The 12,838-nt window shown below is 38.9% G+C and overlaps 1 protein-coding gene across 1 annotated transcript; it reads left to right on the top strand.

The window, feature by feature from the left end:
• The first annotated feature begins 8,049 nt into the window (after nucleotides 1-8,049).
• LOC107285311 (zinc finger and SCAN domain-containing protein 16) lies at nucleotides 8,050-12,615 on the top strand. Its single transcript, XM_015813488.1, has 3 exons — nucleotides 8,050-8,850; nucleotides 10,403-10,532; nucleotides 11,019-12,615. The coding sequence occupies exons 1-3, from the start codon at nucleotides 8,050-8,052 to the stop codon at nucleotides 11,507-11,509; spliced, it is 1,422 nt and encodes a 473-aa protein (XP_015668974.1). The 3' UTR covers nucleotides 11,510-12,615.
• The last annotated feature ends 223 nt before the right edge of the window (nucleotides 12,616-12,838 follow it).

Below are 12,838 nucleotides of genomic sequence, written 5' to 3'. Positions count from 1 at the left end.
ATTTATTAAATTTATACGGTCATCTCCCAAGATGTTACTCTAGAAAGTGTGCAGCAAAATAAAGAAATATAATTATAAAGATATTGAACACAGACATAAACACATACATACAATTTGATTAGCAATGAGCCCCCTCAAGGTATCAGTGGTCCCCTGAGAAACCAAAGCCTGATGACAAAGCCAAGTCTTCAGAGACTTCTGGGAAATGAGGGGTGAAGGGGGGGGGAATATTCCATAATGCATGCACCATTACTGACAACTCTTGTCATCTGGTCCAAGCCACTTTAATTTCCAATTGGAGGGAACTTTGAGGAGCCTCCCTCCCCCCCAAAGTTCAAAGTAGAAAGGCAGAATCTTGCTTGGCAAGGCATTTCCTGGTATCTCCAGGAAATTTATAGGTGATCAGCATTTTGAAGTGGGCCCAGCAGCCTACAGATAATTATTCTACTTCCCACAAAACAAGACAGCCTCTTCCCAAGTTTCTGATTGACAAGCTGGAAAAAGAATTCAAGAAAGGTAAGAGTAAAGAATAGAATTGTATGAATTCTATACAAGCAGCTACAAATATTGGTGGGGTCCCAAGCTTCTTCTCTCATGTCCAGTACTTCCTGAATAAACTGGTATCTTGTCTCCATTGTAAAAAGTAATCTTTCTTGTAGGGCTGTTGATATATAGATAAGCAGTATATATCTACAGAGAAAATATAAAGAAAGTCATTATTTGGGTACAGGTCTTGTACCTCTATATAAACTGGTTATCAATATACTAATTCAGCGCACCCTTTCCAGTTTATAACTTTGCATACCATTATCTCTTATATTTTATGACACAGACCTGCTCCTTCAGGAAATGCTGTAAGTTGGGAGGGCAAAAATGATCCACAAAATTACAAGGGGAGCTAGGTTTAGGTTAATAATATTTTTCATAGAGGCCCTAGCCTGTTATGAGAACTGAAACACTGGCTTTTAAAGAAGATAATTTGCTTGCTGAGCAAAGATAAAAGAGAAAAATCAATATTGTGTGAAGTAGTTGCCTTCCTAAAACAGGACACTCAATAGGATGTCCTTCCAAAGTTTCAAACTGCAGCTCCTATCATCCCAGGTCAGTAGCTGGGACTTAGGGGAGATATGTTCTAAAATAGGGGTCCCCAACCCCCAGTCCGTGGACCGGCTCTGGTCCACAGCATGCCAGAAACCGGTCTGCGCAAACAAGCAAAGCCCCATCTGTAGGATCAGGCAGTACATGAAATCAGGCCCCCTCCGGTCCACAGAAAAACCTCTCTCCATAGAACCGGTCCCTGGTGCTCAAAAGGCTAGGGACCTCTGTTCTAAAACATCCAGAGGCACCATGGTTCATGAGAAGTAGGTTTTTTTTCCTACTAATGCTATTCCCTCTCTCCTGGAAATCCTGCCGCCTCTTATGAAAGATATCCAAAATAAATCAGATGGCTGCAATTAATTTCTTCACTTCCTCAAAAATCACTTCCTCCACCCATATGCAAACAATCAGGAAAGAAAACTGCTTCTGAGCTGAACAAACTACAGGACACTGATCTTGGACTTCTTTTTATTATCAGAGAATTGAGGGTCCAAACAAATAATTTCTGGCCCAAAATACATTATCAGAGAGTCCTTTGAAGTTGATGGCTTTTCTTCCAGGATTATTTCTTCTTTTTCCACTTTGTAGTCCAAACTATAATGGCTGGATTTCCAATGCCTATTCTACTACTACTCATCGAGCCAAACTCTACTTAGCTTTTCTGAGATCAGCCAAGATCAACTAGGCACTGTCAATCTGCCATTAAACCTGCTCTTAAAGGTACAGCGACAGATTAAATTTGAAAAATGGCCATCTTAAAAACAAAGAAACAAAAATCCTTTAAGGGAAGATTCCCTAAAACAGAATTCCACAGCATTTAGGAAAATCAACTGTCTAATAGAAATACTCAGGCTTTTTGGATGAAACATAAAAAGGGGTACAACAAAAGCAAGGAGTGGGTAACAAACCTCTTTAACAGGTCCAACCAGGCTTCTCACAGCAAGCTAAAAATGGCGTTAGCCTTTTCGGGGTGCAACCTCAGGGTTATGTGAACCGAGCTCGGTTCACAGATTAGTTTATTAGTGTGCTACACAAACACGAGGCAACCTGCATAAACTTAGTATGCGAATTATATTCCAATTTATATTTCCAACATGCACAATAACAGTATAATCAAGTATTGTAGCTAATCCCTACTGTCTTCTTCCAAGACGCCTCTTTCCGATGCCCTCACCAAAATTCACTCTTAAAAACTCTTACACCCGAATCCTCTTAAGAGGATTCCCTAACGAGACGGACGGATCTAGGACCCTGAAGGCGCTGCCCCTTTCACTCGTTGTCACCTTACTTTCCACTGTGAAGATTTGCTCGCAGCACCGGGAGCTGCTTTTTTGCACAGAAAGTCTCAGTGCTAGCAATAAATGAATAAGCACCCGAGGGTAGAAAAAAGAAAAGGGGGGGGGGGAAACTCCCAGCATTTCCAAAATACCTTCCCGTTGCAATGCATCACTGCAGTCAATTTCTACATTTTTTGGGATGATTAGGGGGAAGGACTTCCCGGGTCAGGGGGAAGTGGCTTCCGGGCAGCTTTGAGCCCCGGCACCTTTTTTTTTTTTTTTTAAATTTGGAAATTATCCGCTGGCAGAAGCTCAAGGGAAATAGCCTGCGGCATCCTTGGCCAAGTTGCATTACCAGGATTCCTTATTTGAAACCATGGTCGCGAATCTTACTGGGATTGGTGTTTAGTGCACGCTGCTGGGCAGAACTTAATTTCAGCCAGGGCTCGACAAAGGTATATTTCTTCCCTCCGGAGCTGCTCCATCAGCTGTAACGCCGTAGGTGAAGGTCTTAGGTTAAGGGATCTGGTCGCTTCTCGTTTTAGACCAGAGATCTCTGCCTGATAAAGACTTCTATGCAACCTGCAAACAGGCTAGGAAAGGGAAGGAGGAAGCAAATTGGGGAAGGGTCTAACTAGTCTGCTGACATGGTAAATGTGTGCTAGTTTAAAAAGTCCATTGTTGGTTTGGAAGATGAGTTGGGAGAAGGACCTTGTCAGAGTTGTTAACATTAGGGAAAGGGGGATCTTGGCAGGAGTGATCAGAAGTATTGTTCAGGAGTTCTTTACTGTTCAGGTTTTTTTTTTTTAATCTTCCTCCTAATAATCAATGGGCGGAGCAGATAATACTCCTCCTAGATCGCTGCTTCAGTCCGGCTCTTAGACAAATATAACCTGCGTTATTTTCCGGGGACTAAACTTATTTGAAGGCAGCGAGCCTTGCTCCTCAGGATGGAGGTGCAAAAGTAAAATAAGTGGGATTAAAGGCTGGAGATCCAAGGGGCTGTAATAAAACATATTTTTGAATGCCAGATTAATTTATTTTGATTTTAAAAAGTGCAGATTATATCTAGTGCCTACATAGAAGTAATCTGTATTGTTTCAGTAGGTTTTGTAAGGGCATCTAGGGTTATGGCTTTATTACATCAGCGGAAGATACACATTTATTACCCAAATTTATATACTGCCCCATCCCAAGACACTCTTTCTCAAACACACACGTTCCCACACACTCATATTCCATTCCACCCCAAAGGATAGTCCTAGCATCTTTTGTATCCTAATTGTTTTATATCTAGATCAGGTTAGGGCAGCTTGGCCTCTGTATGTTTTATTAATCTAATTTTGAGGGAATTTACTTAAGAAAATATCCCAGAAGAAGACAATGGTGAACCACATCTGTACTGTTGCCAAGAGAACTTTTATGGATGTATTAACACATTTCCGTAGAATCAGTTCTGTCCAAAGGGGCCTTAATCCTAAATTGCTTTATCGTTGAAATCTAAACCTGTCCTTGACTCAAGTTATTTGACCCCATTTGTTTGAGTCATCTGGGACAGTCTGTTAACAACTGTGTTTTGCACAGTAATTAGCCCACCACATTTCAGCCTGTTGTGTGAAATCAGCCACTGTGATCAGTTTGATATTTGTACCCGGAAAATTGGATTAAATTCATTATGGTTCAGTTAGCCATGGTTTGTACATGAATGTAACAATGTCTTTAATGTTATCTTCAGATAGACATCACTCTTAAAAGCTTTTACTAGTAAATAAGTTTCAGTGAAAGTAAAACTTCTAGTGAAGAGACATTTCAAATCTTCATGACAGCCTGAAATCAACTAGTAATGCTTTTCCTATTTCCCTATTGAGAAGAGTAATTTCAATCCTTTCTCTCTCTCTAGGAACATTATATTCTGTAGTGTTATTTATAAAGTTTCTGAGCACATTCTTTTTACCGGATCAGTTGGATCCAACTGCAAGCTTATACATTTTTGAAAAATGGAGGTACTAGATTCTGTGCCTATAGAATGATGCATCATATTAAAATGATGTGCATATATTTATAAAGATGTTTATTGGGCAGACTTCTGGAAAAAGATGGAGCCAGGCAGTCTGGATAGCTGATGGCTTGCTTTTGTGAAGTTAATGCTCTGTTATGGGCTGGGCTTTTGTTTGCAAGCACACCAATGGCATGCATACTAACAGTTTCCCACTGTTTGTGGGAAATCTAAAATGGGTTGAAACCACATGGGTGCAATGAGGCTCAGTCAGTTGCACAACTTTGTTAATCTGAGCATGCTCTGAAATGGGGGGTGGGATTCATGAATAACAGGTTCAAGAAAGTGAGGGCTGCAAAGGCAGGAGTCAACTAAGTCTTTGGGGAATCTGAAAGTTGTAAAAAACTGACATCAAGTAAAGCATTTGGAGTGGGCAAGCAGGCACATGCTGGACTGAATCTGCAGTTTTTGGTTGGCAAGGCTGGATGAGTAGAAGACTCAAAACTAGTAAGATTTCTTTTTTCTCTCTCTCTTCCTTCCTCCCTATCTATCCTGGCATTGTATTTGCATTTGAAAATATTTTTGACTATTTGAAACATTGTTAGAAATCTTATTCCATGAATATCTTGATTATCCCTCAGTTAGCGAAACTGCTTTTTGAAACACTGAATTTGTTTGCAGAGAATTCAATATTGGTATGGTGGTCTAAAATCCCTATTAAAGAAATTTGAATACTTCTAAGAGTTACTTAGACACTGATGTATTCCAGCTTTCTAAGGATTTTGATCCTTTCCTTCTCCAACCAGCAAGCAAGAAAAATTTGGAAAGATGGGTTGATTGCTTCATTGATAGCAAGACATACATTCATAAATCCTAAATTTACTTTTGACCAGTATTGCATGCTTAGATTTTTCTTGTACATGGTGGGGATGATTGCTTAGTGGTGTAATCTTTTCACCAGAAATCAATTTTGGGAACAGTATCTATACAGAATTGGTAAATGTGACAGGAAATGTATCATTTCTACTGATGGCCATTTATGATCTGTAAATTGAGATTTCACATAATTCTTGGAACTGTCTTGCTGGTCAGCCTGAACAGAAAACCTTCCTTCCAATTGTCACATATTATAAAAGGAGTATATCTGATTGATATTTTTAAAATGCCATCTCCGACATTTCTTTTTTAAACAACGATCTCAGGATAACAGATAAAACTGGCACATTTTTAATGGAGGTAGCTAAAAAATACTATTACTGTATTTTTGTTTAAATATGATTGATTACATTATATATGTTAAATGAATATATATCTTCTAATTTTTATTGTTAGAATTTATAATAGTTAATTCTACCATGATTTCATACCACTGAATTATCACACTAAAAAAATCTGGTCAGTTCCTGTGTACAGTTTTTGGTACATGTTGAAAAAGTTTTGGTGTTTCTTGGCTCAATGCCCAGTGCATCATTCAGCCAGTAGAATTCAGAGCTGAACTAATGACAAAGACAATACTGTACATAGTCTCTTGTTTCAATTTGGAATAATTTTGAGAATGAATTTGTATTTCTGTTATCTTCTTTTATTTAGAAAAAAATAAGGAATCTAGAAGAGGGAAGCTGGAAAAATGCCCTCTAGTAAGTTCTTTAGTTAATCCTTAATGGCAACACTTCTTTGCCTGGAAGTTTATTTCCGACTATTTTATAATTTTCTTCAGTGTTCCAGATTTGGTTAAGCAGGCCCAATCTGAGCTAGGGACAAATAAGGACCATTTGGCTTGGGTTTCATTTTTTAATTTTTATGATTGTTGAAGACTTTAAATGTTTAAAGTGATCAAGTCCTCTCTGAATCTCAGACATAATCTGGGGGACATTGTAGAGTCTTAAAATGGTGGCTTGAACCAACTGTTCTAAATGTCATATATATATAATCTTCTGTAACTTTTGGCTCTTTCACTTAAGCCTTTCTGCATTGTATTAGAAATTTCCAACAAGCCAAGATAACAAAATCTGGTTTAACACAACATCTGATAAGAACTGAAATATTTCTTTTCATGTAGATGGAAGCATTTGGAAGTTTATATTCATATTATTTGGTGCTGAATATGTGAAATGTTTCTATATGTTTTGGATTTCAACTTCCATCATTTCCATCAACCTTGGGCACCATAACCCCATTGGATAAGACAAAGGCCCATCTTAGTCCAGCATTTTTTTTATTACAACTAGATGGTCCAATAATACTCAGAAGCAAGATATTGTCCTGCAGTTGCTGTTCGAAGTCATGCTGCCCTAAAAACAACATTGAATTTTCTAGATGATAGACCTGAAAGTATTCGGTCCCCCTTTTAAACTATTCAAGATTTTGACCATCATCACAACTTAGAATAATCAATTTTAGAAAGGTCCAGGCCAAAATAGCTGGAGGATGTAAAATTTCCAACCCACAGCCTGGTATAACAGTCTTTAACATAAACTATGATCAATTATAAATGAGCTGGCCTCAAATCATGAATTATAAAACTATGCAAAGTAACATATGAAAGTAATAATTAAACCATTCCTTTCCCGTCCTTTATGCCAGTCAAATTTAGACTTTACCCTTCCCTCATTAATTGTCTTTCTTCTTTCTGTTCCATGTCATGCTTAGTTCAGTTCTTGAGATTAACATAGAAAGTATTACATTTAATAAAATGGAGATATCATTTAAAAGGGAAAATTGAGTTCTTATACAGTGTATTACAAGTGTGACCAGATCACTGCAAATTGAAGCATTTCAGGATGCTTGTCAAGGAAAGGTTTTGTGAAGTTTACAATGTGAAGAAAACTATGAACCTTGTCGTGTATATTTCTGGAAGAAATTTATTTATCTTGCTTCTATTATTTTTTATAAGGAACTCAAGGCAGCGAACATAACTAGTACTATTTTCTCCTCCTATTTTCCCAACAATAACCCTGTGAGATCAGTTCAGGTGAGAGAGTGACTGGCCCAAATTCACACTTTCATGTGTGGCTTTCATGCCAAAGGCAGGACTAAAATTCAGTCTCCTGTCTTCTAGGGCTAGCTGTATTTCTGAATTCAAGTAAATATACAAAAGATTGCAGTTTTAATAGCTGAACAGATTACTTTAAGCAAAATATATTGCTTTCTCCAGTTTAGCTAATCTGAGAGAAAAGTCCTATAACACAGTTATTTTACTAATAATTAGTTTAAATAATTTTTAATGCAGCTTGGTCAGCTTGGAAGCAGCAATAGGCACATTAAATGTGTTATTTATTTTTCAAATATTAGCTTTATAATATTTTGTAACCTGCCTCTGTAGTCATAGCTAGTTTTCTTTTAATGTTAGTTATAGTTATAGATCCTATTGGCCAATCAAGTCTGATTTGTGCTGGTAGCATGCAATATCTTTATGGATTAGTGTCCCCAATTAACATATTAAAATAGGTAGTTCAATTGTAACTGTTTTTTTTAAAAAAAAAAAACAAACAAACCTGTGTTCATATTCCTCTTTGTTGTATCATTGTCTCTCCCTCTAGTTTGAGACGCAAACCACTCGAGGAATTTCTCCACTTGATAGTCTCTCCAGTTGGCAAACCAGTTATTGGAAGCTTCAGCAGAAGCCTACATAAACTCCAAATCCAAAGAATGAGGAGGAAAATAGCAGCAAAGCGGAATATGGTAGCCCAGTACTTCCAGTGTCAGACACCATTCGAACAACGAGTGCAACCATTGGTGAAAATGGAAAAAGAACCCGACCCAGTAGGCTCTGATTCATTAGGAATGTCAGAAGCCTCTATAAAAACATATCGTATTATACCGGTAGGAACAGGAGGAGGAGGTCTCCGGCTAGTAACACCACAGCAAACCAGGAATGAACGACTAGAGGCACCCCAACGCTGGGAAATCCAAGGGCAAGAATTGCCAACTCCAGAACTTACCCCAGTCCAATCACCTGCATGGAGGAATCTGCAAGTACCAGAACTCACCTTAACAGAAGACATTGAGACCTACTTGACTACTTTTGAGGATGTGGCTGAGGCCTGCAAATGGCCAAGGGAACAGTGGGTGACTCGGTTGGTGCCAGCCCTCAACGGAGCTGCTCTTCAGGCCTACAACAGCTTGGATCCCAGAGAAAGTGGGGATTATGGGAAAGTAAAAACTGCAATCTTACGAGAAGATGCTGTCAGTCTGGAAAGACAGAGGCAGCATTTCAGGCATTTCCGTTACCAGGAGGCTGAAGGGCCCCGTGAAGTCTGTTCTCGTCTGCGGGGCCTCTGCCATCGCTGGCTGGAACCAGAGAGCCGCACCAAGGAACAGATTGTAGAGTTGTTGATCCTAGAACAATTTCTGACTGTCTTGCCTGAGGAAATGCAGGAATGGGTTCAGGAATATCATCCAAAGACCTGCATTCAGGCAGTAACCTTGGCAGAACATTTTCTTCTGAAGCAGCAAGACAGTGAGAGATGGGATCAACAGGTGAGCACTTTCCAGCATGAAACCTGGGAGTTATGTCCTAACATGCAATTAGAGTTTTAAATCACTTTTAAAAGCACCAGCTTCTGCCTACACTCATGGTAGTATCCAGGAATGGAGGGAGGGGGGAAACTACCTACCTACCTTCAGGAGCTGGTTGTTGCTGAAGCATTCCTTTTTTTTTTTTTTTTACAATTTTATGTAGTAGTGCCCAGCTCCCATGAGGAGAAACTGCCTCTTTTGTGTATTTTTTTTTTTAAAAAATAGACTCTACAAGCAGCTCAAAATGTGGGTCAGTTTTGATGTACATAATAGAAACAGTCACGTTCCACAAAAGCCATTTGATCACCTATTTCACAGGCAATTGTTTATCTGATAACATCTCTGTCAAAATAATGTCCTGTGCCAAAAGCTTAATACTATGTTAATTTTAATTGTTTAAAAAGGTGCTTCCTTTGTTTATATAGTATTCTTTAAAGTATAATGAAAGTGATTTCTGAAACCATCCATGAAAAGTCATTGCACTGAGCTGAAATTGAGTCCTTATTGCTTTTTAGATTTTCTGTTTGTTCACAAAGAGAAAACAACTTGAAAGTGAGGAAGCGACACGGGAGCCTTTGTTCTCTTACATTGTTTAACCACACAAATGTTGACACCCCTCTCCTTCACCCAAAAAAATGTCTCCCATCTTAGAGCAGAGCAGCGTTCTGAGAGAACCTGAATGATTTAAATAAATATCAGCTGATGCAGGCAGCCTTATACACTATTAAAATTCACAGAAACAGTACCAGAAGACTCTTGGAGAGATCCAAGTTTATGTCAAGCAAGTGTGAATTTTGAACTACCAGAAATAAAAGATTCCATACATTTTGCAAGGTGTGGCAGTTGGGGACATCCAGCATCTAGCCAAGAATTGACTTTGTCTGGTTAGGACAGTGATGGCGAACCTTTTGGAGACTGAGTGCCCAAACTGCAACCCAAAACCCACTTACGCATCGTCGAGTGCCGGGTGGTTGTGGCCCATTGGCTGGGCGTGGCTGCAGTGGTAACAGCAGACTGGGTGGGACTAAAAAGTTCAATCAATCAATTCCAACTTTGCAAGATTTTTTTTTCCTGCAAGAAGTTGAAATTGACTGATTGAACCTTTTTTTGGGGGGGGGGCACATGGCGGTGGAGGCCTAAAGCGAAAAGGTTTTATAAAACCCAGCTGAAGGCCTAGGACTGGGGCAGCAGCGCGGGTGCCCACAGAGAGGGCTCTGAGTGCCGCCTCTGGCACCCGTGCCATAGGTTCGCCACCACTGGGTTAGGGTTTAGTGAGTCCCAGATTAAAGTTAAAGACAGCACATATAAAGTGTTTTTTCCTGGATTGACAGCTATTACAATCACACATTTGAATCTATCTTACACCACTGGCTTCCCTAGACACTAAAGATGATTGAAAATGTTTCTCATGTGTTGCTGTTTTCCTACTTACATTCTACCTTTCCCTGACAATACTGTATCCCTCTGCTTGGTGTATTCCTTTGCCTTGAATGGTGTCTAACTGCTGTTTCAGGTGCTAGGGCCATATATGCTTGAGGAGTCTATGAATTTGCCAGAAAGTGAGCAAGTGGTCTCAGATACCCGGCAGACGGTGCTTTGCAGAGAAAATAAGGATGAGCTGAATGAGAATGCCTTCTCAGCAGGTAAGGATTTTTGAGACTCCAAGTATCTTGGGTCAATTCTGATAATATAGTCATTTAGTTAGAGATAATGGGATTGAAACAGAGTATCTGAAGGGACCAAATTGGGCCAGAGAATCACTCTGGACTAACGAGATCCAAGTTCAAATAACTCTTCAGCCATAAACTTCTGGTCTTCTACTCTATTTTATCATATCTTATTTTGCAAAGTTGTTGTGGAATTACAATGGTGTGTGTGTGTGTGTGTGTGTGTGTGCGTACACACATACGCACACATGCACACACATATATATATACACACACGCACACACATATATATATATGCACGCGCGCACACACACACACACACACACACACATATATATATATACATATATCAGTCTGTAATTAAATAATTAAAGTGTTTGTCTTCTTGCAAAAGTGAAGCTTATGAAACTCTAATGTATAGTTACAGAAATAGTAATAACTTTTTTTTCTTTTTTAATCTAGCAGGTGATGAAATACAGACTAAAAATGAGGAAGAGTATCTGTTACAGGAAAGTTCAAAAAGACAGAGAAATCGCCTTCTTCCCAATTTGCAAGCAACTCCCTTTGCTCACCAGACACCCAACAGTCAGCTAGCTTTGAAAAAACAGCCCTTGCACAAACAAGAAGCGCTTTTCCCTTGCCCCGAATGTGGGAAGAACTTCTCACGTAAATCCACCCTCACCAGACACCGGAGAGTACACACAGGGGTCAAGCCCCATCAGTGCACCGAATGTGGGAAAAGATTCTTGCACAAATTCAACCTGGTGAACCACATGAGGACCCATGTGCGAGAAGAATCAAGCCGTTGTTCACTTTGTGGGAAAAATGCAAAGCGGAATTCAGTGCAAGGGAGCCAAGAGCGAAAGGCTGGGTGTTGTGAATGCACAGGCAGTTTGGAACTACAGCACAGTGTGGAGCAGACAGTGCAGGACATGGGTGAATCCTTTAACTGACTTGAATCCTAGGGAGAAACAGTATAGCTGACTTGAACGTGCAAAGAAGTTTTTAGGAAATAACTCTAAATCAGGGAAATGTTCTGTGCCCTGGAGTCCTCTAGAAGCCAGAACCATTTTCTGAGAACAAGGCAGTTACCCTAAATATTGATCAAAGCAAAAATGCCTTCGGTAGCTCAGTTCACATATTGAATGTTTTGTTGTTAATTTCTAAAATCATCCAGGGGAAGGGAAGAGGGAAGAGCAACAAAGTTCTAACCTTCAATGATAATAGGAATATTTTCTTCTTGACACAACAGTCAGAAAGAGAAAGCTAGACAATCACACAGCCAAAGCTAGTGGAAATTCAGCCCTACCCCTCCTCAGAAATCAAAATGTGATTGACCATAGAAATGTGCAAAATGCTTCCAGGTCAGTACATTTTGATATCTGAATATACTGAAAGCTGTCTGATCTTTAAATGAGTTTCAAGATTGGGCCATCTCTTGTATTCTCAGAAGAAATGCTCTCATATCAGAATGGAACATTTCAAGGATGGAATGGTTTAATTTCAAAATGTTTTGCACACTCAATTAAAGAGCATCTATTTAATTAAACTGCTCAGATACTTGAGGCTCTGAAATTGGATATAGAATTTATTTCATAAATATAAATTTTGCAAATGTCCCAAACAATAAAAATAAATAAATCTTGCTTTGAAGTTGATCAGTCATGTTCTTAAGTGCAAAAATGTCTTTATTTGTTCTTGCATAAAAATCATATGGACAGATGCTTATCCAGTCATATATTAGCTAATTAATTATGTATCAGATTTTTACAAATTTGGGTAAACTTCTAGATAATGTGTAATGGAATGCCACCTTAAAGGCCTTGAATCCTGTGCCTCTTTCGTGGAGAACTTGAAAATTCTGTATTTGAAACTGTGATAAGAGGTGTGGACTGTTCTGTTGATTTGTCAATTTTTTCTGTGTTCCCTTTTTTTAACAGTGCCTCAATGAGGGATGGTAAAATTCACAATAATATTTGGGTTCATTGGAACTTTTCTATTAGAACTTTTTCTCCTAGAATGTTTGTTTTCCTAAAAGTAGAATTGTTTTCCAAAAATAATTACCAGAGTCAACATAAAAGCTAAAGAATTACCTGACTTAGCAGACATCCTGGTCAGAGTTACAAGGGATTTGATTTAACTCATCTGAATTACATCTCTTGGAGAAGCTAGCCTCATTTCCAAGGAAATTTGCAGTTTGTGTTTGTCAGACTATAGTTCTCAGTAGCACATGGCAAACTTTTGAAATGGTGACTTTAAAAAGTGATTTGTGTAAGAACTGA

The sequence above is a fragment of the Protobothrops mucrosquamatus genome, unplaced genomic scaffold, assembly GCF_001527695.2.
Source record: "Protobothrops mucrosquamatus isolate PMUCROS unplaced genomic scaffold, P.Mucros_1.0 scaffold160, whole genome shotgun sequence".
In the NCBI taxonomy this organism is placed as follows: Eukaryota; Metazoa; Chordata; class Lepidosauria; order Squamata; family Viperidae; genus Protobothrops; species Protobothrops mucrosquamatus.
Note: the sequence above shows the minus strand (reverse complement) of the source record. Positions and strands in the feature narration are given on the sequence as shown.